Source organism: Rhinolophus ferrumequinum, chromosome 12, assembly GCF_004115265.2.
Source record: "Rhinolophus ferrumequinum isolate MPI-CBG mRhiFer1 chromosome 12, mRhiFer1_v1.p, whole genome shotgun sequence".
Taxonomy (NCBI): domain Eukaryota; kingdom Metazoa; phylum Chordata; class Mammalia; order Chiroptera; family Rhinolophidae; genus Rhinolophus; species Rhinolophus ferrumequinum.
The window spans coordinates 9,784,372-9,810,568 of NC_046295.1; the positions used below are offsets into that span (position 1 = coordinate 9,784,372).

The following is a 26,197-nucleotide window of genomic DNA, read 5'->3' on the forward strand; positions in this document are numbered from 1 at the left end:
TTCTTTTAAAAAATGAAAATTCAAAAGTCTTAGAATTAAACAATGAGTCTTCAACATTATAAAGCTATTTATTACAGTAATTAAAGTAGTGGTAACATTTTACCCTTATAGAAAAGTCACAGAATTCACACAACTTGGATCCTTACTGATTCAAGTGTCTTATCTTACATAATAAGGGTTTGATCAGTTTTAAGATATAGTTCCTCTGGATATGCTGTCCTTAGGGCTTCTATTATCACTGTTCATCAGCTCACACAGTGGGATAGCTGGCTGCTGTGGCAACTCCACAGTGGTTGTCCTGGTCTTTGGCCATTTTTACATAGCCATTCATGCCCCATTCTGGACCCCAGCTGAAAGGAGAGCATGTTTTCCATTTTATACAAAGAATCAAGTACACATTATTAGATCCATTAACAATCATACTTAACATAGTGCTTACCATATGTCAGACACTATTCTAAGTTCTGTTCCGTATATTTATAAGTATATGAATTCCCCTGGATCCTTAACTTATTAAGATAGGAAATTGAGGCAGAACTGGAATTTCAATGCAGCAATCTGTTTCCACAGGCTATCTTATGTCACCTCAATTAAAGAACTTTAGCTATGAAAATTGCTCCTGATAACCCTCGAGGCCTTTGAGAGCTGGGAAGCAGAATGCAATGGCAAGGCATCAAAATGATAACAGGAAGGATGCAAAGAGGCCACTGGACTCTTGGACAATTTTTAAACAGTCAGCAGAGCCAAATGTTTCTGCTCACTATACTTTGTTGAAAACTTGGCGACAGAAAAAGGAAACCATCGTTCCACCCTACAGGCGAAACCCTATCTGAAACCCTTGGGGCCAGATAGATGTATTTCTGAATTAAGAAAATTTTCAGAATTTTGAAATGCAATGTTACAAATACATACTAAAACCCCCAACAAGGTTGTTAATAATCTTATAATCAATCAAACATCAGAACTTCTGTGTTGACTCTAAGTGGGAGAAAGACTTCTGGGATTTCAAAATAGAGCTTTTTTTGGACCTGAAACCAAGCAAGGATTCCCTTTTCAACTTCAAATATAACATTGGGAGTTTTGTACCTGTTCTTGACAATCCAAAATTTATTGCTGTTTGATGCTGCTCCTTCAGTGCCATAGCCAACCACCAGAACGCCGTGATCCAGGTCTTTGCTGCTGCAGTTCGGCTCATAATAAATGCCTGGGAGAGTAAAATTCAATGTTGGGGTGAGAAGCTCCAAGTGACACGTGACAGTCACCCACCCTATCAACCACAGCTCAGAGAGGCATCTTAAAATTCAGTGAAATGTCACAAACAAATTCCAAACAAGACTTAAATATTTGCCAAGAAAATAGTAATGGTGGATAAGAAGGAAAAAGTCAAACTCAACTCACTAGAAATCAACAAAATTTAACTACATCCAACATATTTTCTACTTAAAAAACAATTTCCAATAAGATCTAGTTATCAAGACTAAGGTGATTTAGTCACTTATCTGCTAACATTAATTAGCATAAACCTTATTACTCCTAGAATGCCAGCTAAGGGTTCTAGGAAGAACCCTGGAGCCATAGGATTCTTCATAGTTCTAATTACAGTTAGTTAAGAAATCTTTGGAGAAAAGGTCCAACAATTGGAGAATAGTTAGGTAAATTAGGTCGTATGCATAGAATTAATTTCATAGCTATTTTAAAATATTTATGAAGTTTGTCATCCTGAGAAAATGTTTCAAGTATAATGTCCAGTGGAAACATCACTACGTTAAGTGTACACACTCACAATTCTATAGTCTTGGAAAGCAAGGTTTCATACCAAAAGAGTTAATCATGGTGGTGTTTTCCATTTTGCCTGCCTGAATTTCTATAATAAAAAGACAAAGGTAGGTGTTACCTTTGTTATAGAACTGGAACGATGAATGGCCTGCATCAATAGCAACAGAGATGGGTCCCACAGTTGCCACTGCCTTCATAAGGGACTTCTCCCGCTGAGGGATATCCACGAAGCCAGTGTCATTGGCAGCAGAATACTCGGGCTTGTAGTTACAGGTATTTGTATCCTTTTAAAGGTAAATGGGAAAAAGGCTTGGGAAACTATGGAACTTGGAACTATGTTCCATCTCCTGGTGAACATAAATTCTAGGACCCCAAAACTCAGCAGTTTGTACCTTAATGATTTCTAAGTCAACTTTGTTATACAACAGCCCAAGAAGCATAATGCTATCGGTTGGTTTGAAATTGAAAAACTAGCAAATGTTTCTTCAATGAGACCCCTCAGGTCTACCTGTCTGTAAGAAATTTTTCACCATGGAGAAATCTGCATTATATGTAGAATGATGCATATATTCTCCATGTTACATAGAAATTGAACAGTTATATGTTAACCATTTAATCAGAGAACTGTGCAAAGGTTGATAATTTATAATGACAGTTCTGACAGTTTGCATCTAAAATGTGAATGCTGAATAAGGTGTCTGTTATCCCTGAAAATGTTCAACTTTCAAAAGCAGAGCTGGAATAACAAGATAAAGAGGTCCGTTTACCCTTCCAAGATATGGATAGGATTCCTCTGAGTCCAGGCCTCCATTTTCCTTGACATACTGGAAGGCATTATCCATTAGGCCACCATTGCAGCCCTCATTGCCTTGAGACCGAGAGCAGTCCACCAGGTTCTGCTCACTCAGCGAAACAAGTTTGCCAGTTTTCCGAAACATTTGTCCTTCAAGGGCACCAGTTGCACTAAAAGCCCAACAAGAACCACACTGACCCTGAAAATAAAAAAAGATATCAGTTTATAAGACAACTACAAAGATTGACAACAGCCCACATACCTGAATACTCTTTAAAAACAATAATAACAAAAAAACCAGCAAACTGCATGTTACTCCACAGTCTACCAAAGCAGGGATGCCATTCCTTTTTGGCATTCCTGAGATAAAAGATCTGAATCTGAACACTGTCGTACCTGGTTCTTCACAGGAGTTACATAGCCCTTCTCTCTCCAATCCACAGATGAGGGAATCTTAGCAAAGATTGGTTCTCGGAACATTTTCCCGTTCTTTTGCTTCCGGTTTTGAAAGCCATTCATCACCTGCCTAAATTCTTCGTTGGTCTATAAGGAAAAGTAAAAAAAACCCAAAAAACTATTGAAAAAGCAAGAGGTAATTTTGTTAAAGTACGGAGGGGAGGAAGCATAAAAAGTTAAGCAATCCATGCCATACTCACCATGTCACCAAAGGCATTCATTGCCAAACTGAAGCCATGTTTCCTTTGGCTATATTCCCGATTGTGCAGTTCAATCATTTTCATATTCTTCTCCCACACTGCTCTCCTCCATTCTTCTTCATTCTAGAAGCAAACATATAACCTTCCTCTTTATTTCTGCTTAAAACCCAACCCATCCTCACCTAGTAGATTTGCAGACAAGGAGAAGAGAAACCATGGCCAGGGACGGCTTTATACTTCTGGGAGCTGTTCTACAAGTTCCAACACAGTAGTATCTGCCCACATTGGGCTCAGTAATGGCTGCCGTTAAGTTATTGCCTTGGTAAAAGCTGAACTTTAGAAGGTACTCTCTGCTATTAAACTCCCAACAGCAAGGGGCCTTCTCTAAGAGGTCCGTCTGGACAGTTTCGGATGTTACCAACCGCACGATATAGTCTCCTGTGCGTTGCCTTCCACCGGTACCAATGTGTGTCCAAAGTTGAATCAAATTTTGGAACAGCTGAGGCTATACCCAAGCAAAGGGCAGCCAGGAAGAGTGAGGGATTCATGTTTCAAAAACCTAGGAAGGGAAAAAATAAAAAAGAGTATCTGAGTAGACCAATCGTTCTAAAAAGTCATCCTACTTTCTTCTGAGACGTTATAATCACTGTGGTGGAGTAAAAACATTTAATTTACCCTCGCAAGTCTTTACACAAGGACTATGGAGGAAGGCTAAGGCTGTGGGTGGGGTAAAACAGGCCAAGGACTTATCAAATAGTGGAGGTAAATGATTCAGCCATCAAAATGAAAAACAGGCTAACAAGTGCTATAGGAATTGAAACAGACTTCATTGTAATAATAGTGCAATGATAATTTAGGTTTTGATAAAGGTCTCAGAGAATCTCACGGGTCAGAAACTTAAAGCAACGACTAGGAACGACTGTCGGGCCAGGTTATTTAGTCAAGGTACCAATGTGACCCAGGAAATCTTATTCATTAGGATGCCTGATCTCAAGTCGGGACAGGGATTCCCAGCAGTTGGTGTCCACCTTACAGGTGTGCCTTCAAAACTCTGCTTCCTGAATTTGAAACCTTTCTGAAAGGCCTCCCCAGGAGATGGGCAGGAGTGCACCCAGCGCTCTGCTGTCCCCACACCTGACCTCTGACGCCGACACCCCTTTTCCCCTCCTCCAAATCGGCGACGCGATCATGTGGCCTGATGTCGCCCAGGGCCCTGCTATTCCGGGGCTCAGAGCCCCATCCTGGCCCAGGTGACACTAACGTCGCAGGCGGGGCCCGGACACGGGAATGTCGCCCCGCCCCCGTCACACGCCTGCAGCTTTCAAAGGATGTTGACGCAGCGCAGGGAGCCGGGCCTCGCAGCTCCACAGGCTGCCGGACCTGTGACCGCCCCCGCCCTGAGACTGTCCGGCTTCTGTAAAGCCTAGAACCCCGGTGGTCTCAGGGCCGCCCTGGGTTCCCCGAATCTCTCTTCTACCCTTCCCTATCTCAAGGCTGGCAGGGCTCGAGGCAGCGCCGACCCAGCCTCACCAGCTCTGGGCAGACAGTCCCTCTAGTTCCCGGGGTCGCACCCACCCCCTCATCTATGTCCCTGGATGGGCCCCTCTTCCAGACCCTGTCCTGATGCGCCTTGGCCGTAGACCAGGGTACTGACCTGTTGCAGCCACAGCTGCTCAGGCGCCCTCCACAGACACGCGTAACTTCTCAAAGGTCGCCGAGGCCCGCGGTTCTGGCCCAGTTGCCCCTGACTCAGCCTTTAAGGCCCTGAGTTTCGGCCCGGTCCACCCCTCCCCCACCGCCTGCCTGAGCCGCGATTGGCTGAGCCAGCCTGGGGCGGGGCCTCCGGGCGCTTGGACTCCCGGCATTTGACGCGGCTGGGTCCCAACTCGTCCCTGGGTAAGTCGTACCTGCCTCAGTGGGCCAGGAGGAGGCACCTCGGGGACCAGTTACCACAGCTCTGAGGAGGGGTCCCGCGCCTCCCTGGGGCTTAGATCACTAATTACCCCGAATTCTTGCGCGTGGCGGGTAGTTCATGCAAAGAGGCCCCAAGTGGATTTTCAGTGTAATCCTGACTGTCCTTTAGTCCTAGTTTGATCAAAACCTCAGGAGGGCTGAGAACAGTATAATCTAGTGTAGTAGTTCCTGTTTATTCCACAGCAAAGGTGGGGCGTGGTAGAAGAATTCAGAGCCCACAAGCAGATGTGTGCTCTGTTTTGGGATGGGTGCAGCTGGGTCTGGGAAGAATGTGGAGTGGAATGACAATGCCCAAAACACAGACATGATGGTGAAGGCCCAAATCCTTGAAAAGGGGAAAGGGGAAGACTAGGTGGCTCTCCAGAGAAGGCCAGGCATTTGTAATGCTCCTGTCTTGTCTTCCCGTCAGGGATTCTTCCCTCTCAAGCCTTTCTCAATACCAACAGAAAGGAGTTATTTACAGAAGAATTTGACTTGATAAAAAGGAGAAAAACGAGAAGTGTGAAAGCTGCTTTTATTTCCCTAGTTTGCATTATAGATCACGGTCTTCCTTAATATCCAAAATGCTTCCCTTGGGTTTAATAACTTTAATAACATTTAATGTTAGAGTTTAGGTTACACAGTTTGAAGAAATATTTTAGATGGGGAAATACCGAGGGTGCCAAAAAAATGTAGGCATATTTTAAGCGATGTTAACACTTTGGTCAACATTGCTCAAGTAATAGTTCAAGCCATAATCAAAAGTGTCTGGACGCTGATGGTAACCACTTTGAGCACCTCTTGTAATTGCAGAAGTCGTCTGTGACTTGTCTTCCATCTTTTGTTATTAGTGTATATTAATACAGTTTTTTTCTTCCTTAAAATGTGTATACACTATTTTGGCACTGTGTGTTTGTGTGTGTGTGTATTTGATTAAAGGAAATTAATTCACAAATGTTTTAAAAACTTTTTAATTATATAAGAAATATATTTATTGTAGAAAATATATTTTAGAAAATAAACATCCCTTGTCCCCTTCCTATAACTCTTCTAGGCATATCTTTGCATATTAGACTTTTTCACAAAAATGAAGTCACAGTGCATGTTGTATACTCTTAGTTAAAATTAAATTGAGAGACTTAGTAGAAGCACAAATAAATATTTTTAAAAATCAACATTAAAAATTTCACTTTATGTCCTTTGAAATCGAATCCCTTTCCTCTCAAACACTAATAGCAGGAAGTTCTCAGGTGATTATAAAGTACATTGTATTGCATACGGCTGGAGTTGTTTTGTTTTGTTTTGTTTTTTTTTCTTTAAAAAAACTAATCATGGCAGTCAACACAAGTAGAAATAAATGAAGACCACCCACGTGAAAACAACTTGCTATATTAAGGGAGACAATTAAAAGACTGTCAGGGTGAGGAAAAGCTTTACAATGGAAAAAGAAGGAAGCTTCCCTAAACCCTGATTGGAGGTCATTGTCATGGAGAAGATGGAGGAGGAACAACTAGAAATGCAACATCTTATGTGATTGGTTTGGGGAGAATATTTGGCTATCTCTGGTTTGTCCTGGGTTGGAAGTGGAGGCAAAAATAAGTTGGTAGCCATTCAGCAAGTCCTGACTATTTTGAGGAGGTTGCTACAGAGTTTTCTCTTATAGGTCAGAATTCTATTGTCCTATAAACTCTAGCCACTATTCTTTTGTTTACTCAGTCTATGACAAGAAATTTAAGTCATTCTAACACGTGGGTTTTACAGTTGCCCTTGGGTCACAGCTCCACAAGATTGCACAGGGTGGAAAAACCTGCTACGGCATGACTGCCTGCACCTTAGGCAATAGCCTCACAGGAGGCTGTGTGGCAGGTGCTGCTCCAAAGAATGGCATCCCCTTTGCTTCTTGGAATGCGGTACAAACACAGTGAAGGAAAAAAATGGACTCTTTTTATTGCAAATATGCTCAAAATCTAAATTTAAATCAAGAAATACCAGGGGCAGCCGGTTGGCTCAGTTGGTTAGAGCGCAGTTCTCTTAACAACAAGGTTGCTGGTTCGATCCCCACATGGCCACTGTGAGCTGTGCCCTCCACAACTAGATTGAAATAACTACTTGACTTGGAGCTGTTGGGTCCTGGAAAAACACACTTAAATAAATAAATAAAATAAATAAAATAAAAGTTAAAAAATATATACCTAAATTCAGGAGAAATACAGGAGAAAGCCGTTTAAACAAAAGGAGTAAAAGATACTCCTCCAACTCATGACATCGATTTATACATAATGTGTTAAATTATGCATCACAGAAATGTTATTACTAATCGTTGTATTCTTCTTCTATTCCCATTTCTTTGCAAAATAACTGATGAGTGCTAATTATTAAAATGGTCACATTTTAGTCAAGTGACCAGCCCTTAGCTCTGCCTTTGATAAAATGCAGTTGACAGATTTCCCGATTCCTATTTGCAATGCAGTCTCTGTGAAAGTATGTTCTTGTGTGTATCTGTCTAGACTTCTTTTGCTCAGTATTAAAACAGGATATAATTCTTTATTCCATCTCTGGAAATTTTTAACCATAATGAAATGAACAAATCTAGTGTGGTGGCATTTAAGACCCTGAGGCCAGTTAGTAAAACCTCTACCCAATATAACAATCCCCTCCAATTTGTTGAAATCCACTAAACCAACACTTACTCTTAAAAAAACATTTTCTAGAAAACTGTCCACTTGTAAAGTGGTTTATTACCATTTATAGTTTTATGGAAAAGAGCCTATTTATGATTAGATGTTCATATGAAGCCACATAAAATAACTTATTTTTCTGGGCTAGTGTAACCTGGCTTTTCCTATAGGGTTAAAGAGTCAGCCACTTTGTAAAGAGTCAGCCACTTTGTTAAGCAAATCAATCAACAAGAATTACTTAAACTCTTACTTTGTGCTCATTGATCTCTCCTAGTGTAGTTTGTGCGTATACTTAGACACATTCTTTTTTTTTTTGAATTTTTATTGGGGAATATTGGGGAACAGTGTGTTTTTCCAGGATCCTTCGGCTCCAAGTCAAGTCATTGTTTTCAGTCTAGCTGTGGAGGGCACAGCTCACTGGCCCATATGGGAATCGAACCTGCGACCTTGGTGTTATGAGCACTGCGCTCTAACCACTGAGCCCACAGGACGCCCCAGTTAGACACATTCTACATGTAACTTTACTAACAGCTTTTCTGAACCTTAGCCTCTCGTTTTAAAATCTGAGATGAGCTATAGTAATCTTCACTTGATCTTAGCCAAAAGGCCAGGAAGCGATGAATTATAGTAATCTTGATTTTACAGCATGTGAGCACAGCCATGACCAATATATTTAAATGAGATTATGACAAAGCATCTTGGTGCTATAAATAACAAAGGAGCTGATCTTGTGGGATTTTTCCCCCATCCCTAAGACTATAATCCACAAACTCTCCTTTGGATACTTGTGGAGACAGAGCCAGGGGTGCAGTTTCCAGGCTCTCGGCCTCACGTGGAAAGGTGCTGGCTCAGGTAGTAAATGGCCATCGACTGTGATCAAATGGCCATCAGCTGTGGCTAGTTGGCCGTCAGCTGTAACCAACGAGCCATTGGCCATTAATGTAATTGCTGTGGCTTCGCTAGCAGAAAATGGGGGCTAGCAAGAAGATGGTGGCTGAGCCAGCAAGAGCGGATTGCAGTTAGCATGGTGGAGTGCGGCTTGTGGATTGCAGAGAAGTGGATGGCAGGTTGTGGATAGTGGCTCCTGCTTCCTGTGTCTCAAACCCAGACTCCAGTGAGACTTTAGTGGTATGACTCCCCTAACTATGGCTCCGTGGGTGTTCCTTTTTGGCCTCACCATGTCCTGTATTCTTATGTGGGGAGCGGGACCAGAGACCCCGCGTGACACCCCGCAGGACAATACTAGAGGATCTTTTCCTCAAATCTGTTAAAAAAAAGTCTTGTTTTGAAACAGGTGTATTAGTTTCCTATGGCTGCTGTAACAAATTCCCCCAAAGTTGATGGCTTAGAACAACAGGAATTTGTTCTTTCACAGTTATGGAGGTCAGAATTCCCAAATCAGCCTCACTTGGGCCAAAAACCAGGTGTTAGTAGGGCTGTGCTCCTTCTGGAGGCTCTAGGGAACCTGTTTCTCTCCAGCTTCTGGTGGCTCCAGGCTGCCCTTGACCTCTATCCGCATCATTCAGAGGTAGAGACCTTTATGGTCACATCACTCTCTTTTTCCGTCTATGTCATTTCTTTCTACCTCCTTATAAGAACACTTCGGATTACATTTAGGGTCCACCCAAATAATGCAGGGTAATCTCTCCATCTCAAGATCCTTAGTTGAATCGCATTTGCAAAACCTTTGCCATATAAGTTAACGATTACAGGTTCCATGAATTAAAACCTGGGGGCTATCTCTGGGGGCTATTATTTAGCCTACTGCACATGGCATAAGTAAAAATTAGTTTCTTGACAAAGTTGATCAAAATTTTGTGTTTATCTTCAGTCTAGCTTGACTAGGACAGTTAGGCTCCAGACTCTGTTATCTTCTTACACTCTAACTTCCTTGCTCATGGGCCTGACTACAGCCAACATGTCATGCTTTGACTCTCCTGTTAGTGCAATGTTTGACACAATTTTTTGTCTCAAGACTCTCACACAGCAGTTTCATTACCTCCCCCACCCCTTACTCCTCCCACAGCCACCTATCCCATAGTCTCTGCTTATAAAAGCATTGCTTACTTGTCCTTTCCCGAGACATTTCTGGTTTAGGCTTTGAGCATGTACCTATTGTAATCGTCCCCATTAATAAAGTCTTTCCTTACTAGTGTAAGTTCTTGCATTTTTTCCCACTTGACACCACATATCATTATAGTAAAGAGGCTCAGTGATCTAGACAGAGAAGACTTTCGTGTTGTTAAGAGAGCCAGCTTGCACATATATGTTCCAGGGGTTTTGTTCCACAGAAAAGTTATCTCCATATGTGGGTACCCGGCACGACTGGAAATTAAAGCATAATTAGAAGGATTCCTGTGGTGATGATGGTGATGATACTAGCTAAAAAACGCTTATGTGCAGGCTCTGTTCCCAGCACGTTACACATCCTCCTTAATGAACTCGTCACAACAACCTGTGACTGGTTCTCAGACTTGAGCGTGCATCAGAGTCACATGGAGGGCTGGTGAAACACATCGCTGACCTCTGTCCCCCGAGCTTCTGGTTCAGTGGGTCTGGGGTGGGGTTCTAACAAGTTTCCGAGAATTGCTGATGCTGCTGACCAGGGGACCCACTTTGAGAACCGCTGCCCTAGGAGATGGGTGCTATTGTATGCCCTTTATACAGGCGAGGATGGTCACAGCTGTGGGGTGTACAAAGTCAAGGGTGGTACCAGGTTCCTCCCTCCAGTGAAGAAGAAACTTAAACATCCTTTAGGCCAGCAGGGCTTAGAAAAGGAGGCTGAGCTTTGGGGACTTTGCCCTCATCCCTCACCACCAGTTCCCATCACTTACATTGCAAATTGGACTCTGGGTGCCAGAGGGCACCAGGAGACGTGAAATGTGAGCACTGAGGCTATTGTGAGATAAAACATCGAAGGTCCCCCAGGCCAGGCTCTCATTTCCCTTCTTATGACAGCTTACCTGGTGTCATGCTGCAAGGAGGGAAAGACAGGTGAGCCATGCAGAAGGCATGCAGCTGCCTCCTCTGGACTGAGCCTCCGCATCTTCCCAACCCACCAGCTTCTAGCAGGGTGTTTTGCTCTGTGCCTCCTGGGTGTTTCCTTGCTTGATCATTTCTCAGAGGCAAAACCTTTGTACCTTATCTATGATTAGTTCTTTGTCAGATGTTTAAGCCTACCTCTGATAAAAATGTTTCAGTGATTCATGGTTATGAGAATCTCAGGAATTAAAAATGTAAGGTTCATTCATTCACTAAATCTAAAGACATACATAAAATTCTCTTTTAAAGAATTTGAGACCACAAGAAGGAAATAGAACTGTATAATCAAGCATCCCCGATTCCTATATGATCCCCTCAAAAGTTCAAAACCAGAAAATTTTTTTCAATAGAAGCTTTGAAAATTTTGCTGAGTCACTCCATTGTCATGGTTTATATACATATTTTTTCTTATGTTCTCTGGGGGTGTCTCCTCAACCCCCATTGGTTGCTGCCTCCTTATCTTGGTTTCATTGTCCTCAAAGCAGACCTGGAGCTGCGGTCTTGGGCACATCTAAACTTTATCCTCAAATCCATAGGATCCACTGAGGAACCCAGCTTCCACTTTGGAGAACTAACTCACCCTCTGAATAAGGAATCTGATCTCTCTTCAGCGTCACTGCTAACATGGCCCAATGAAATAGCGTGTAAGAGCTCAGTGTAGAACACAGTTCTGATTCAAGGAAGCAACACTTTCCTTAAATGATTTTATTAGTAACAGCATCCTGCGCCCAGATGGTGTTCTCCCTCTCTAGGGGGAGAAGTCAAGAGGATGGCAGAATGCACAGGTGCCCCCAGTCACATAGCCCAACGGCACGTTGAATTAATAAGGCTTAGAGTCTAGTTGTCCTGCCTGAGTGTTTCCTTGTTCAGCATCCCAGGTCTGCGGTCCGGGGAGGAAGGATTACACCCCGTGGCCATTCCAAGGCTAATTAGCATCTATATTGTGGATATGGCATGTATGGCTTCTAAATCCATCCATCCATCTGCACAGCATCTTGCACTCCACACAGTTGCCCAGTTTCTAAATTTCCATGGGCTCTGTGTAAAAAATAACTGACATGCAGTGCTCCGTGATAGTGTCCAGTGACGGTTGCATGACTGTGAAAAGTGAGTGGGATTTGATCAAGAACATTTGGGAAGTGGTAAAAGAAGAGTTTGTTCTCCACGTTCAAAGAGGGAAGTGGGACTAATGATAATTTGAGTGATATAAGAAAAGGTTTTGAGTTTCACCAAGAGGACAAGTAAAACTAAGTCACATATCTCATCTCCCCAACAAAAGCATCTTGAAGACAGAGACTTTGTTTTATAGTGTTGGGTTTCCCAGTGTGTGATAGACACAGAGAAAATATCATTGCAGAATGATAATTATTGGATTAAAAAAAGAATTTTTGCCAATCTGACTCCAATTCTCTGGGAACACTGGTACTTGGCCAGAGCTCAGTGGGTCTCAGGTGGATTTGGGAAACTTCTCTTGCTCCCAGGACACAGAAATCCTAGTCTCTCTTCACTGTCTTTGAGAATCTTAGAAATGCCAGAGAGAGTATAGAACTACCTTGTTTCTTAGAGAGTCCCTAAAACCAGGAACTAGCCAGCAAGGGTTCCTTAAGTTCTTACCATCCCATTCTCAGGGTCCTGGTGGATTCTAAAACTCTGATGAAGTCCACGAGGCAATGCAAGAGGTTCCTGTGGGTGGCATCTTGATATGGTCAGCCAAGTAGCTGTGATTACCTTCCTGATCCCTGGAAGTGAGACCTTCTTCTGCTGTCCCTCTCCTAAGAGAACACTAGAGGGACACTAAGAAGAAAGAGAAATAGTTTGAGGTACATGAGAGAAATGCTAAAAATGAGCATAGAGGTACAACTCATCTTAAGCAGGTTTTTAATCTAGTGATTTCCAAGAATACTAGATAATAAAGTCATTTGGTATAATATTGTCGCATTTCCCCCTACGGAGCACAGTGAAGATCTAGGTGTTGCACCTGACAGGCAACCAAACCTTTCTGTAAGCACAACATTGAGTTGCTATTTGAAAACGAATAATTTGATTATCTTATGCAGTTTATGAAAGGGTAGAAAATTGGGGATTTGTCTGAACTTTTCTGTTTTCTGTTATCTTTCTGGTTTTTCTTTTGGATTAGAAAAGCAATGAAAGATCATTTATGCTTTCTCTTCTTTCTCTTTATTATTTCGATTGTGATGGAGCAGAGAATTGATAAATAAGAATGTTTTGCTGGAAATACTAAACCTCGATAGCCAAAAATCACAAAATATCCCAAAGCTTCTATTTTAAAATCTTTCTACATTGTAGCCATGTCTGTATTAAAACAGTCAGTGGAAAACTGACAAACCAATAAAAATACAATTTTCAGTACCTCTTGACCCAATTTACTACCAAATTGCACTGACTTTGGAATGTAGACATCTTCAATTTCCTCTTTGATAGCATAAACTTTGTGCAAATGACTTACTTTCTCTAAGACTGGGTTTCACCCACTATAAAATGTGTAGAATAACAATGCCCTTTATATGGTTGTATTAAAAATTAAATGAGCTAACACAAGTATTGATATAAGCAGCAATTTACATATAGAATCTCTCCCTCCAAAATGGACATGTCCTTAAGAATTGTCATTCAATCCAAAATCACACTAACGTTGCAGCAAAAACTGTTGCCGTTGAGATATTGGCTATTGATCATGTTTATTGATTTACCATTCTTCTAGAATCCTATTGTAAGGCATTAGAGAAGGTTTTAGCTTTATACAGGGAAAATAGCCCTCAACAATCACCCTTCCTTTTCAAAATCGATTTCTTCCATTGTTTCACCTATTGTTCTAGGAAGCTCTTTTCTCCTGGGATTCACGTGGACTTATGAATGGATTTGCAATCCTCTAAGAAGGATGCAGGAATTGTAAAATATGCTTCCAGTTCTATTTGAATAAAAGTACTGGGTGAGGGACAAAGAGTTTTCAGGAGTTTAGGCCTAATTCACACGGCCCCCGACTAGCGTACCAGGCCTGCGTCCAGAGTGATGACACTACTGACCGAGCCTTGCCCTTCTCACTAGCCCTTTAGCCAGATCTGTGGGACTGGGTTTGGCCCCATTTCTTCCTTTGCAAATGATCTTCACTCTGTTCCTCTGGGGATACTGTGTAAGGTGTTGGAGTGGGAAGGGCAGGGGGCTTGGGATAATGACAGCACAGTGGCCTGATTCAGGAAATGATGTTTTGCCTTACATTCATTCTACAAATCCCTTTTATGGTTGGCCCTGTGCTGAGGAATCATTGATGAACTAACACTGATACACTTCCTGGGCTGGCGAAGTTGACGAATAGACCTGTGCTTCCTTTCTTCCCCGTTGACCAAACAACCTCGGCAATTTCTCATTTTGTGGGCCCTCAAGTGATGAGGTTTCTATGTAGCCATCCCATCCCCTTGATAAGCGAGCCTCAGAAAGCATGCAGCCTCCTCTTCTCCAGATTTCAGCAGGAAAAAGAGAAGTCCTGAATGACATTAAATAAAAGACATTCCAACCAAGGATACCTAGTTGCCCTTCATCACAGACTAAACATGCCTCATTGATTCAGGTGTTTCTGCCCAAATTACAGGACCCCTTGTTTGCCACCCGGATCTGCTCTAGCTCACCACACTGTGACCTGGTGTCTGATCTCAACTTTCAAGCAGTCTGTCATTGGCCCTTAGGCTGCCCGTGGTGAATCCCTTTGGTGACTTCACTATTAACCTGTGTGGGTCCCTCTGTATTAACAGAGAAAACAAGGGCTGATACTTTGTTTAGAGAGGACAGGTAGTAGCAGAACGATGCAGCCTTTAAGTTGAACCAAAACACTGTCACCCCTTTAGCTTTTTTTCTCAGGGAGCAAAATGTTCATTTTCACAGAATTGTCCATCCTTGTCCACCATCGAAGGTATTAGCAAAATGTCTAGGATCATAAATGTATCCAATAATATAAACTCTTCTATTTTCGATCAAATACTATACTATGGACATCTTTCATTGTCAGTATATATAGCATTCCATTGTCCGACCTGGGAATAAAACAGGGGCTATGTACTAAATCTGACAAACTCAGTGAAAGTTACCTCACAGGCTGATCTGATCATAGATTCCTAACTGGGCAGGTCATCCTGGGCAGTCAGACCTCAGGCCTATAACTTCCTTTACTAAAAGGCTTGTCTTTGCCTTAAGCAAGCCCTGTCCATTGTTTCTGTGCATCTAGGTTAACACACCTTTGAAATGCCAGAGTAATCCTCTCTTCCGACTCCTCAGAGGTGTGACTACCGTCAAGGGAGCACATGATCCTTTTCTCTGTATACCATCTCTACTTACTGGAAACATTAAATGTTAACTATCCTGTACCCACCAATGTAAGTGAAATATGTACCTCTCTATTTTACTTTTTATCCAATCATAGGGATTTCTCCACTTTGCTTTCTCCTGTCTCCTTAATCTACCACCAGTAGATTTCATGTAATCTTCTTTACATTCCCTCCTGTGATTCCAAATGCATAGAAAGAACTGCAAAATTATTATTCTCTGGGGTAGTGTCTCAGTCTGTTGAGATCTTGCTTCTGGGCATGTCCTCAGTGTGGCTCAAATAAACTCTGATAAAATTTTCTACAGGTTTGGATGCTCTTATGTTGATAGACTGTATCATAATTTATTTAACACTCTCCTTTTCTGTTATTGTTGGGCATTTTAATGTTTTTTGTTTTCCATTTACAAACAATACTGCAATGGATATCTTTGCGTATCTATCTTTATAGGTGTGTACAAATATTCTAACATTAATTCCTAGAAATGGAACTACTTGCTGAAAAAAGTTACTCCAGTGTGTACTCCCACCTGGAGTGAATGAGAATGTGCATTTCCTCAGAACTTGTAAACCAGCTCATTTTATAAGCAAAATGTGACATAATTGCTGTTTTCCAACACTGAGAACCCATTGTGCCAGGAGCTTTACATACACAGTTGGAATTGATTTGATTTAATTTTTCATCCTTGCAACAACCATGAGGTAAGAATTGCTATTGTACAATTGAAAAATAAAATGTGAATTAGCTGTGTGCCTTTCGGCAAACAATTTAAGCACTCTGTACTTCCAGTCTTCTAGTAGAAAACAGAAGTGGTAATTCCATCCTTATCTACTACATGGGTGCGATGGTCAGTTTTATGTACAAATTTAGGTAGGCTATAGTCCCCAGTTAATTCAGTCAAACAGTAATCTAGGTGTTGTCATAGGTGTATTCATAGATGTTATAAAAATCCATATGAGTTGACTTATGTAAGGGAGATTATTTTAGATAATCTGGGTGGGTCTGATTTAATCAGTTGAAACATCTTAAGGACAGAGCTGAAACTCCCCTGAGGCAGAAGAAATCTCTCCTGTGGGATTTCTTCTGCACCAGAGAGTTCCAGCATGTCTTTCCTGATGGCCTATCCCACAGATTTCGGGCTTGCCTAGCCAGCCCCACAATTACATAAACTAATTCCTTTTAGTAAGTCTCTTCCTGTATATCTCCTATTAGTCTGCTTCTCTGGTTGAACACAATGGGGATGTGTTAAAAATAAAAGTACCATACGAGTACATCTGCAAGATGTTGTATGGTGCCTGTAAATTGTGTGATGGACATGATACGTTTACAGTTTAAATGTGCTGGGGAGGATGACAGCGTGGAAAGAAGAGTGAAAAGATTGGGTGCAAGGATGTGGTTCGGCCACCAGTAGTCTGTATGATTTTGAATAAGTGATGTAATCTCTCTCTGGGCTGCCAGTTCCTCACATATAAAATATAAAAGAAAGGAGTTTCACCAGATGGACTCTAAGTACCTTTTCAGGGCTAAAAAGCCAAGAATTATGAATTTGCTTTACATTCACAATTAGGCTTTAAAATCTTTTCATTTTTATTGTCAACTTTGAGGTTTCATTTACAAACAATAAAATCCATCAATTTTAAGTGTTCAGGTTGATGAGTGTCTCCACAAAGTTCCCTCCTGCCCCTTAGAAATCCATCCTCCCCCCCAAGCCTGGCCCTTGGCAACCACTGAGTTGCTTCCTGTCACTCTAGCTTTGCCTTTATTATAATTTCACATAAATAGACTCATTCAAAAAAGAAATGATTTCTTTTGTGTCTGGCTTCTTCCACTAAGCAAATGCTTTTGAGATTCATATCTATGATTATTAGTACATTTTGTTATAATTTCATATTGCCTATTTACATTTCTTCTAAAATAGACTGTTTATGTCCTTTGCCCATTTTCTATTGGGTCATTGGTCTTTTCATTATAAATTTATAGAAATACGTTTTTTAAAAGTTTGTGAATAATATGGAAGTTGATTTTATTTTTTTAAAGCTTCTTGAGTGTCTTTTTCCACCCAATGTTCTTCTTGGAACAAAGATGGCCATAGATGCCCCCATTCTTTCTCTCTTCTGCCACCCCTGAAGGTGCTTTCTCCCTTCCACCTCTCAGCTTGCTTCAGAGGAACACACACCGGCCTGTAGCTCACATTGCCCAGGTGGGACTGAGGAGCCTTGGAAGAGGAAAGGAGAAGACTGAGTACCTGCTTACACCCCTGCTTCTTGGTGCCCATCTGGGGTGTTTTCCCAGATGCAGAGTTTCAGAGTTCTCTGGCCCTGCTCCTTGTCCCTGAGCCTGTGCACCTCGTCCTGGGACCAGAGATCCTGCATGGCCAAAGCCTAGATTTGCCCTGACCTGCAGCCAAGGTTCCCCCCCACCCCCCATAAAAGAATGTACCAAAAGGTGGACAAGTAACTGTTGCCCTTATCAAATTCTGTCTCATTACCCACATAAACACTCAGAAAACCTCTGTAAGGCAGGACGTTCTCTACAGTGGCCACTTCCAATCATTAGTGAAAAGGGATCACTGGGCAGGTCTGCAGGGCTGGGGGGTGGCAAAGGGTGATGGGAAACTACTGGTACAGACAAGGTCATTCTAGTCGTACTCAGTCCCAGAGGCTACCTGGATGCCACCCCCATGCCTCCTCGTTCCCAGGCTGCACCATCATGTCACAATGCTAGGAATAGCCCACTATGTCCCGCTGCCCTGCACTGGGCAGGCCTTGATCTATTGCACTGGGACAGATGTGTGGTTGGCTTCCTGGGGAGATCTTGTGACCCACAGGGGTTAGATTCTATTGGGTGCCATCAGTATGGCACCATTTCAGGTATACCCTCAGGTAAGTGGACTGTCCTGGACCAGCCTCAGTGTCTAACCACCAAGGCTTGGTACCTGGGGGAAAACACATAGTGTTTTCTAATCAGCTGATTGGGCACGCACTAAGGGCACATTGCTTATGAACTGGGGTTACTCTGCAAAAGTCTTTTAGAAAGCTTGAGCGAGCTTCTCAGACATGCACAAGTAGATTTTGTTGTTCAGTTTTTCTTCTTTTTCTGCCTCTATCTAGTGTAGGATGGAATTGAAGAGGATACACAGCAGCAAGGAGTAATTTGAAATTAGAATGGTGACAATGGAAAAAACATTTTCTTGGTTCAAGTCCAATGCCCATGTAAAAATCTCTTTTATTAAAGGTTATTAACTAGGGAAAGTTTGCATAACAGTCTTCTATGATAATTTATTTTCCCCCCTTTTCTTCCACCCCCCCCCAAGTCTGTTGTTTCTCAATCTAGCTAAGTAGGATTATGAACCTTGGGCCGCCCCCGAGGCAGCCGGTCCCCAGTCGTCAGTCTGCGGCTCACAGCAGCTCACGCTGGCTGCTGGTCACTCATGCTGGCTGCCCGCCACTCACGGAGGCACACAGCAGCCCACAGCAGCTTACGCCAACCTTTGGCTGCTCACGGCAGCCCAGCTCCAGAGAGAGCTGTTATTCACAATCTTAGCTGTAGAGGGCGCAGCTCACTGGCCCCTGTGGGAATCCAACCGGCGACCTTCCGCATTAAGAGCATGGCGCTCCAACTGCCTGAGGCACTGGACGGGCTCCTATGATAATTTCAAATGAGTTTTTGTTCCAGAATTTCTTTATGGAACTCTCCCAAATTCCCATCTCTTGACCAACTGAATCTAACGCGGAATTTTCAAATTACCCAAATCTTTAGAGACTTGGAGGACACTCGCTGATCAGGGGCATTGTAAAAGGATTCTGAAAATTTTGCCTCAGTGGTCAACAAAGGCCCTCCCAAATCTTTATCTGATTCTTGGATCTCCAAAGAGTGGGAGCCTTTCTCAGACTCCTTCATGTGGAAAGACCATCTGCTCCATACTCTGTTGCAACACAGATAACCACTGTGAAGCTCAATGATGAGTTTCAGTGAATTTATTCTATCACGTTTGACTCAAGTAGGCTTGGACTTACAAGTATGTTTGTGTTGTGTTTCATAATTCAAATGCACGGTTCCAACAGTTTACTTTATAAGTGGTACTCTTTGTCTTCCTTGTATTCTCTCAAGCACCAAGTACAGTGTGATCTCTATGTGGGTGCTAATTGGTGATGACCAAGATAATGATTGTGACAAATGGCCCCATGAAATTGATGAATCATTTGGTATAAGAGGAGGGTAGTAGTTGTGTAATATTACTTCACCAAACAGGTAATGTTTCATACCTCAGAGTAACACAGAGCATTTTCCTGTCCGTGCTTAGTCACTATTTCCAGTCAGAGCCAAAAAGGCTCCTTTGTAGAGAGTAGAACTTTGGAAAAGCATTAATCCTCAGGCAGACTCTTAATGTAAGAGATACAGCTGTTTCCTTTGGTTCAGGCTACTACCAAAACTTGGCTTCCTCATGAGTTGGCAATCAAAAAAACAAAAAGAATGAAGCAAGAAGTTTGAATCAGACAGTAAAAACAAATTAATTCATATGAGTATTAACAATACAATGATATTGTTCCCACCATCCTGTGGAAAGGTCTGGACCTTTCAAAATAAATTGGCTGTGGAATAGACAAGTTTACAGAAAAGCTTTTCATTTACTTATAGGAGATTGCTGACATTTGACTATTTTTGACCTTCAAAATTGCCATTTCAAGTGGTTCAAGTTAATAAAAGATTTAAGACTTCTTGGCTTGTAACCTCCAACCCTTTGCAAATATTCTTCTCTCTATATATGATATATTTCTCTTTCCCTTTTCTCTAACTGGTACACTTATATTCATTCTTTAATATATCTGGCTGAAATGTCACCATTCTTGTCTTACCAGCCACCCCATACAAGACAGTTCTTTATTTTTTCACTTTCTCATAGGGAAGAATGCAAACTTCCATTGCAAACACTCATCACAACATATTATAGATATTTCCTTTGTGTCTATTACCTCAATTGTATTGTGAGGTAATCAAGTAAATGGACTAATTTTCTTAATTGTTTGAATAATATATTAAGTGAAGGTAAAAAAAAATTGCAAAATTATAAAGCAATATTAAAACTGTAAAAAATTCTTTTACGCAAAATATGTCTATATAAACATAGATAAAAACTAAAGCAAAGAAGTAAATTCTTCATACTTGCTTCCTGGTGAATTCATAATTACTCTCACTTGATCTTCCTCTTTAGATCTAAGTGAGGCACAAAAGTACTTTATATGTTTTCTAGACATTCCATTTCATTTTAACTTTTAAACAAAAATCAAGACAAAAACTTGAACTTAAAATTTAAAATAATAAAATTTTGCAAAATTTTAGGATTTTTAACATAAGTGATTTCTTTCAACAGAAGCCAAAATCTGGTATTCAGATGTATTTCTTTGGCAATCAGCTCTTTATAATTTTTGGTCAGGGTTGCAATGTCTCAGACAAGTGATATTTAGTCTGCACAATCATTAACACTTTAACTAACGAGAATCACTTTAGTAAGGTCGGCCCTTTCCAGTTACCTAAGTCCTCGCCTCTCTCTACTGATTCTCCTTCAGCATTCACTTGCATTTCCCTGCTTGGTCCTCCAAATCATTCCAATTTGCAGCCTCTGTCTTAGATGACATTGATGTCTCATTTCTTTTGCTCCTCCGATGTGATGAAAGCATTGAGTCAAGGAATTAAGAGGGAATGCCCTGCTCCTGCTATAGTTTTCACCTATGACCTGTCTTATTCTCGGAGTGTGAGCAAAAAGAGACAAAACACTGGAAGATGCTCACCTCTCATAATCCAGGAGATGCAAATTAAAATAAGATATTGTCATGCAGGGTGTCATGCGGGGTCTCTGGTCCCACTCCCCACATAAGAACGCAGGACATGGTGAGGCCAAACAGGAACACCCACAGAGCCATAGATAGGGGAGTCACACCACTATATTCTCGCTGGCGGCTGGGTTGGAGACACAGGAAGCAGAAGCCACACTATCCACAACTTTCTGTCCACTTCTCTCTGCCAACCAACCCCACTTGCTAGCTGCAATCCATTGTGCTAAATGCAATCCGCTCTTGCTGGCTCAGCCACCATCTTCTTGCTAGCCCCCATTTTCTGCTAGCGTAGCCACAGCAGTTATATTAGTGGCCAATGGCTCACTGGTTACAGCTGACGGCCAACTAACCACAGCTGATGGCCATCCAATCACAGTTGATGGCCATTTACTACCTGAGCCAGCACCTTTCCACGTGAGGGCGAGAGCCTGGAAACTGCACTCCTGGCTCTGTCCCCACAGATATCTTTCTATTTTAACTTTCAGTTTTGTAAAAGTTAAAAGATTGAAAATATTTAGGGTTAGTGGGAATGTGGAGAAATGGGTACTCTTGCTTGCTTTTGTAAACTGATGCAGTTGTTGATCCGGGTCCTGGGAAATGTTCATCATTTTTTGAATATATATACTTCACATATTCAAAAATTTATTATAACTGTTTGAACGGGAAACTTGAAAATAACCTGTTTAGCAGTTGGGGAATGTTTAATTACAGTGATATGTGTACAAACATGGAAATGTGTCTAGCATTTACAGCTGAGTCAAAAAGCAAAATCCAAAACAATATGCATAGCACGAACCTAGTAAAAGCCAACATAAAATAAAAACACTTTATATGTTTTGATAAATAGAAATAAGTTTATATAGAGAGCGTTCTAGAAGAATATCAAACTATAACAATTATCTGTGGTAATGAGATAGAATGGGCTCTGTTGGAGACACTAACTTTACACTTTTCTTTTTTGTTACTCAACATTTTTTATTTAAACAAAAATTTTAATAAAAATTTTAAATTATTTTTTAACAAAATATGTTATAAAAATTTTTATAAAAGTCACATAGTTCAACATTTCCCCACCCCCAAAATATACGAAGATACACTGTTAAAAGTTTTCTTCCATCTACATCCCCAGTCCACTCATGTAACATCTACTGTCAGTTTCTTAGGTATCCTTCTAGAATTTCTGTTTCTAAAAACAAATAATACAAATATAGATTCTTATTCTCTCCTTTTCTTTTTCACAAAATGTAGCATAGTATATCCTGTTTAACACTTTGTATTTTTCTCATTCAACAATATGTACTTTTGTACTGTTTGATAAAAACAATTCACAGTGATACCTATTCCTTTGAAATTAAAACAAATATGAGAAATGGCCTTTGGTGGGGACGGAATTGCAGTTGTAGGGAGGATTAATCATTTTTCACAAAGATGTCCAGGTCACTTCAGCAGTTGGAAAGCTAGGTAATATTTCTAAAACAGAGACAAAAATTGTTATTTCCAGCAAACAAGTATTTATCAGTAGATCATGAATTTGCCCTGTGAGCCCTGAGTTTACTCTACTTAGAAACGTAATTCCATGTCTCTAGACAGTTAGTCACTGCCTCCTTGTCTTGACATACCTCTATAAAAGCACCTGGTGTTCTTTCTTCACCTGTGTGCCCTAATAACTTCTCTGCTGTAAGAGAGCAGGGTTTACAGGGATTTAGTACCCTGATTTAGCTCAGAGTCAGAGCAGGGACAGGGCAGCCATTCTGCAGCTATCTAGCTGAGACCTTAAGCAGGTTATGTAACTCTGTTAAGCCTCGGTTTTTTTACTGAGGAAATGGGGATAATAATTATTACGATGTTGTGAAGATTAAATGAGATAAGATATGCAAAGCATTAGCATATAGTAGGGCTAATTGAATACTGCTTTATTGTGAGGCAAAATCCTTCCAAAGGTCTTGCTTCATTCAGAAAGTATTTATTTGAGGATTTGATGCTCAGGCAATCTCCACTTTTATCTTTACTTCCTATGAGCCAGGTTACCAAATGGCTAAAATGAGCCGTAAAGTATAGCGGTAAGTAAGCATATGTTTAAAGCCAAGATACTGTGGGGACAGAGCAGTTTCCAAGCTATCGGCCTCACATAGAAAGGTGCTGGCTCGGGTAGTAGATGGTTATCAGCTGTGACTAGTTGGCCATTGGCGGTTCCCGGTTAGCCATTAGCCACTGATATAGCTGCTGTGGCTAAGCTAGCAAGGTGGTGGTGTGGTGGTGTAGTGGCGTAGTGGCGTAGTGGCGTAGTGGCGTAGTGGCGTGGCGTGGTGGAGTGTGGATTACGAATTGCACAGAGGCGGATTGCAGTTAGCAAGTGAGGTTGGTTGGCAGAGACAAGTGGACAGCGGGTTGTGGATCGTGTGGCTCCTGCCTCCTGTGTCTCCAAACCAGTCGACAGCGAGACTATAGTGGTGTGACTCTCCTATGTGTGGCTCCGTGGGTGTTCCTTTTTGGCCTCACCGTATCCTGTGTTCTTATGTGGGGAGCAGGAGCTGAGACCCCTCATATCACCCCGCATGACAATACAGTTAGTTAGCATTATCAAATTATACTCCCAAAATAATAAAATTCGGTGTATATGTCCTAGGACTATCCCCACACAACCTTTAGGTTAAAGGTTAAAATACAACCCACTGTCTCATATGCTTGACCTGTCACGATACAGATGGTATCACATTTTAAATTACAGATAACTTGCCTTATTAGAACTTAGGAGATCATTTGAGATGTGCTAAGATGGCTCAAGTTCTCTTAAAAACTCTTTGAGTTCACAATGAGGTGACATTTCATGCCCACTAGAATGAATAAAATTAAAAACGGCTGCAATAGTTTCTTGTCAGTGAAGACGAAAAACAACTGGAACTTTCACACCTTACTTACGAGAGGGATGTAAAATGATAAAACCACTCTGGAGAGGTGCTCACCAGTTTCTTAGTGTCAATTAACCACATGCCTACTCACTGACTCAGCAACTTTAGATTTAGGGGTATGCCCAACTAGGAGTATTCAGAGCAGCTTTACTCATAATAGCTCCCAACTGAGAATGACAGACAGGTGTCCATCCACAGGAGAATGGATAGACACATTGTGATATATTCATATTCAACAATTTAAAAAAAGAAAAACGATTTCTGTGTGCAACATGGATGAATCTCAAAAACACCATGTCAGCAAAAGAAGCCCCCTTGAAAAAGAGCATATTCTATAATTCTATTATGTAAAGTTCAAGAACAGGCAACACTACTCCATGGTGAGAAATACAGAACAGTGGTTGCCTTGTATTGACTGGACGGGACATGCGGAAACTTTCTAGGATGATGGGAATTTCTATATCTTTATTTAGGAGATAGGTTCATAAATGTATAAATGTGTCAAAACTTAATGAACTATACAGTTGAGGTATGTTCATTTTCATCCATGTAAATTGTACATACCTCAATAGAAACTTTGTTGGCATAAAAATGTCAGAGAGCGAGGCAAAAAAAGTTAAACTGTAAAAATAGAAACTTGTATCAAGATATTGAGATTTATTCCTTTTCTCAGGGAAAAAAAAAAGCATCTGTAGAATGTTGCCAACATCTTTCTATCCACCCTAAAGCGATCCCCAAAGTAAGACTACTAAATAGCTGTGCTTGTTGCCACCGGTAGAAATAAGGGGGCGACGGTCATCCTCTCACTGAAAAGCCGCTGGGAAAGGAACGGTTGCATTCAACTTGTCCCTCACCGGAGCCTGCAGCCTGGGTTCATCCACAGCCACAGGGCAGCTGGTCCAGCGGAACGAAGCTGCCTGAATTCAGGATGAGCTGCTGAGAAGCCTGTTCATCAATCTGGGCCTTACTTTCTTCTTTTGTAAATTGTTCTGAAATCCTCAGCCGACATAGGATTTAAATAGCACTCTTTCATCATTGATGCTGCAGGAGAACAATTAGTTACTGATTTCACTTAGTCCGAGTTTCTAAAGAGGAGTTTGAGAACATCTCCCGGAAGGCTAAGATGCTCGCAACTGTGTTCATGGGTGTTCCCTCGGGGAAAGCTTCTATATCTTCTGTACTTGACTTTTCTGTTTGGAAAGTTTGTTACTCTGCTCTGTTTGAAGGGCCTTGTCTCTACTAAACTATATGTCTGAAGTCATTCTGTACAAAATAAAAACTCCAGAACAGAGCTGCTTTCAAGGATTTACAATATGTTTATGTCTTGGGAGGAATCTTTCTTTAAAAGATTTATTACTTCACTCAAACTTATTTTGGGTAGTTATCTGGTCCAGTACTCCAAATTTTTGGAATCTTTTCAATATATATTTTCCCCTCAGATTAGATTTTTTAAATAATGGTAAGTTTCCAGAGATGTGATATTTGAAGCTCTTTCCTTCATTTAAACCACTAGTGTACAATTGAATTCAACATTTTTTGTTGGTGTTAGTTATAAATGGGTTAGGAAGTGAAAACTTTAGAGATGCCTAGTTTAGTTCCTTTCTCATCTTAGCCTAATAAGTTATCAATCTTATCTTTCTTTAAATGACTAAATAAAAACCATCTTTTTAAATGGACTTTTAGTGCTTTGCTAATAGGGAAACTCTCTAGTCGCCCTGTGCCTTTGCTAAAAGAAATCCAAACAGAGAAGAATTGACTCCCTCCTTCTCTCACCTGCTTCTTCTGTACCCCACTGGGTGGCCTGCAGGCAAGTGGGTGCAGGGAGAAAAGACAGAGGTATAGTCAGATGGAGGCTCAGTGAGGCCAAGGAAGTAATGCTGGCCTAGGTGCCTGTTGCTTAGTGCTGGTGGTACCAGGGTGTTCACAGGGCTGTTTCATCTGCCCATGTGGACTTCACACCCACCCAGGGAGGCAGTCAGTCATTAGAGCAGATATCACTGTTTCTATTATCCGAGTGAAGAATTCAAAGAGGTTCAATGACTGACCGTGCATTTTTTGTATTGAGTTGGTGTCATATCTAAGACTAGACATGGTGACTTCTGATTCAGTCCAGAGTTCCTTCCAGTGTGTGGTGCTGAGAATGAGAACCACAAAGAATAAAAGAGCATCTTAGTCAATAAGAACATCAGCTACAGCTGCCAAATGATAGGCTTGGATGCTTC

At 41.4% G+C, this 26,197-nt stretch overlaps 1 protein-coding gene and 1 long non-coding RNA gene across 2 annotated transcripts in view; one reads left to right on the forward strand and one right to left on the reverse strand.

The window, feature by feature from the left end:
* Nucleotides 1-49: 49 nt before the first annotated feature.
* On the reverse strand, nt 50-5,024 carry LOC117032436 (cathepsin L1). Its single transcript, XM_033123978.1, has 8 exons — nt 4,880-5,024; nt 3,648-3,784; nt 3,226-3,348; nt 2,966-3,112; nt 2,544-2,768; nt 1,895-2,060; nt 1,087-1,204; nt 50-350 (listed from the first exon to the last, which is right to left on the reverse strand). The coding sequence occupies exons 2-8, from the start codon at nt 3,771-3,773 to the stop codon at nt 251-253; spliced, it is 1,005 nt and encodes a 334-aa protein (XP_032979869.1). The 5' UTR covers nt 3,774-3,784; nt 4,880-5,024; the 3' UTR covers nt 50-250.
* Nucleotides 5,025-5,079: 55 nt separating this feature from the next.
* LOC117032437 (uncharacterized) overlaps nt 5,080-26,197 on the forward strand; it is a 28,207-nt gene continuing 7,089 nt past the window's right edge. Inside the window, exons 1-3 of the long non-coding RNA XR_004424729.1 lie at nt 5,080-5,121; nt 15,136-15,283; nt 15,683-15,933. This is a non-coding gene — a long non-coding RNA (uncharacterized LOC117032437). The remainder of the gene's footprint in view (nt 5,122-15,135; nt 15,284-15,682; nt 15,934-26,197) is intronic.

Excerpts from the sequence above, each read along its gene's own strand:
- LOC117032436 (XM_033123978.1), bottom strand. The coding sequence starts at position 3,773 with ATGAATCCCTCACTCTTCCTGGCTGCCCTTTGCTTGGGTATAGCCTCA. Across the intron at positions 2,769-2,965 it reads TAACTCCTGTGAAGAACCAG|GGTCAGTGTGGTTCTTGTTG; the intron begins GTACGACAGTGT and ends TTTTATTTTCAG. Across the intron at positions 351-1,086 it reads TTTTGGATTGTCAAGAACAG|CTGGGGTCCAGAATGGGGCA; the intron begins GTACAAAACTCC and ends CTCTCCTTTCAG.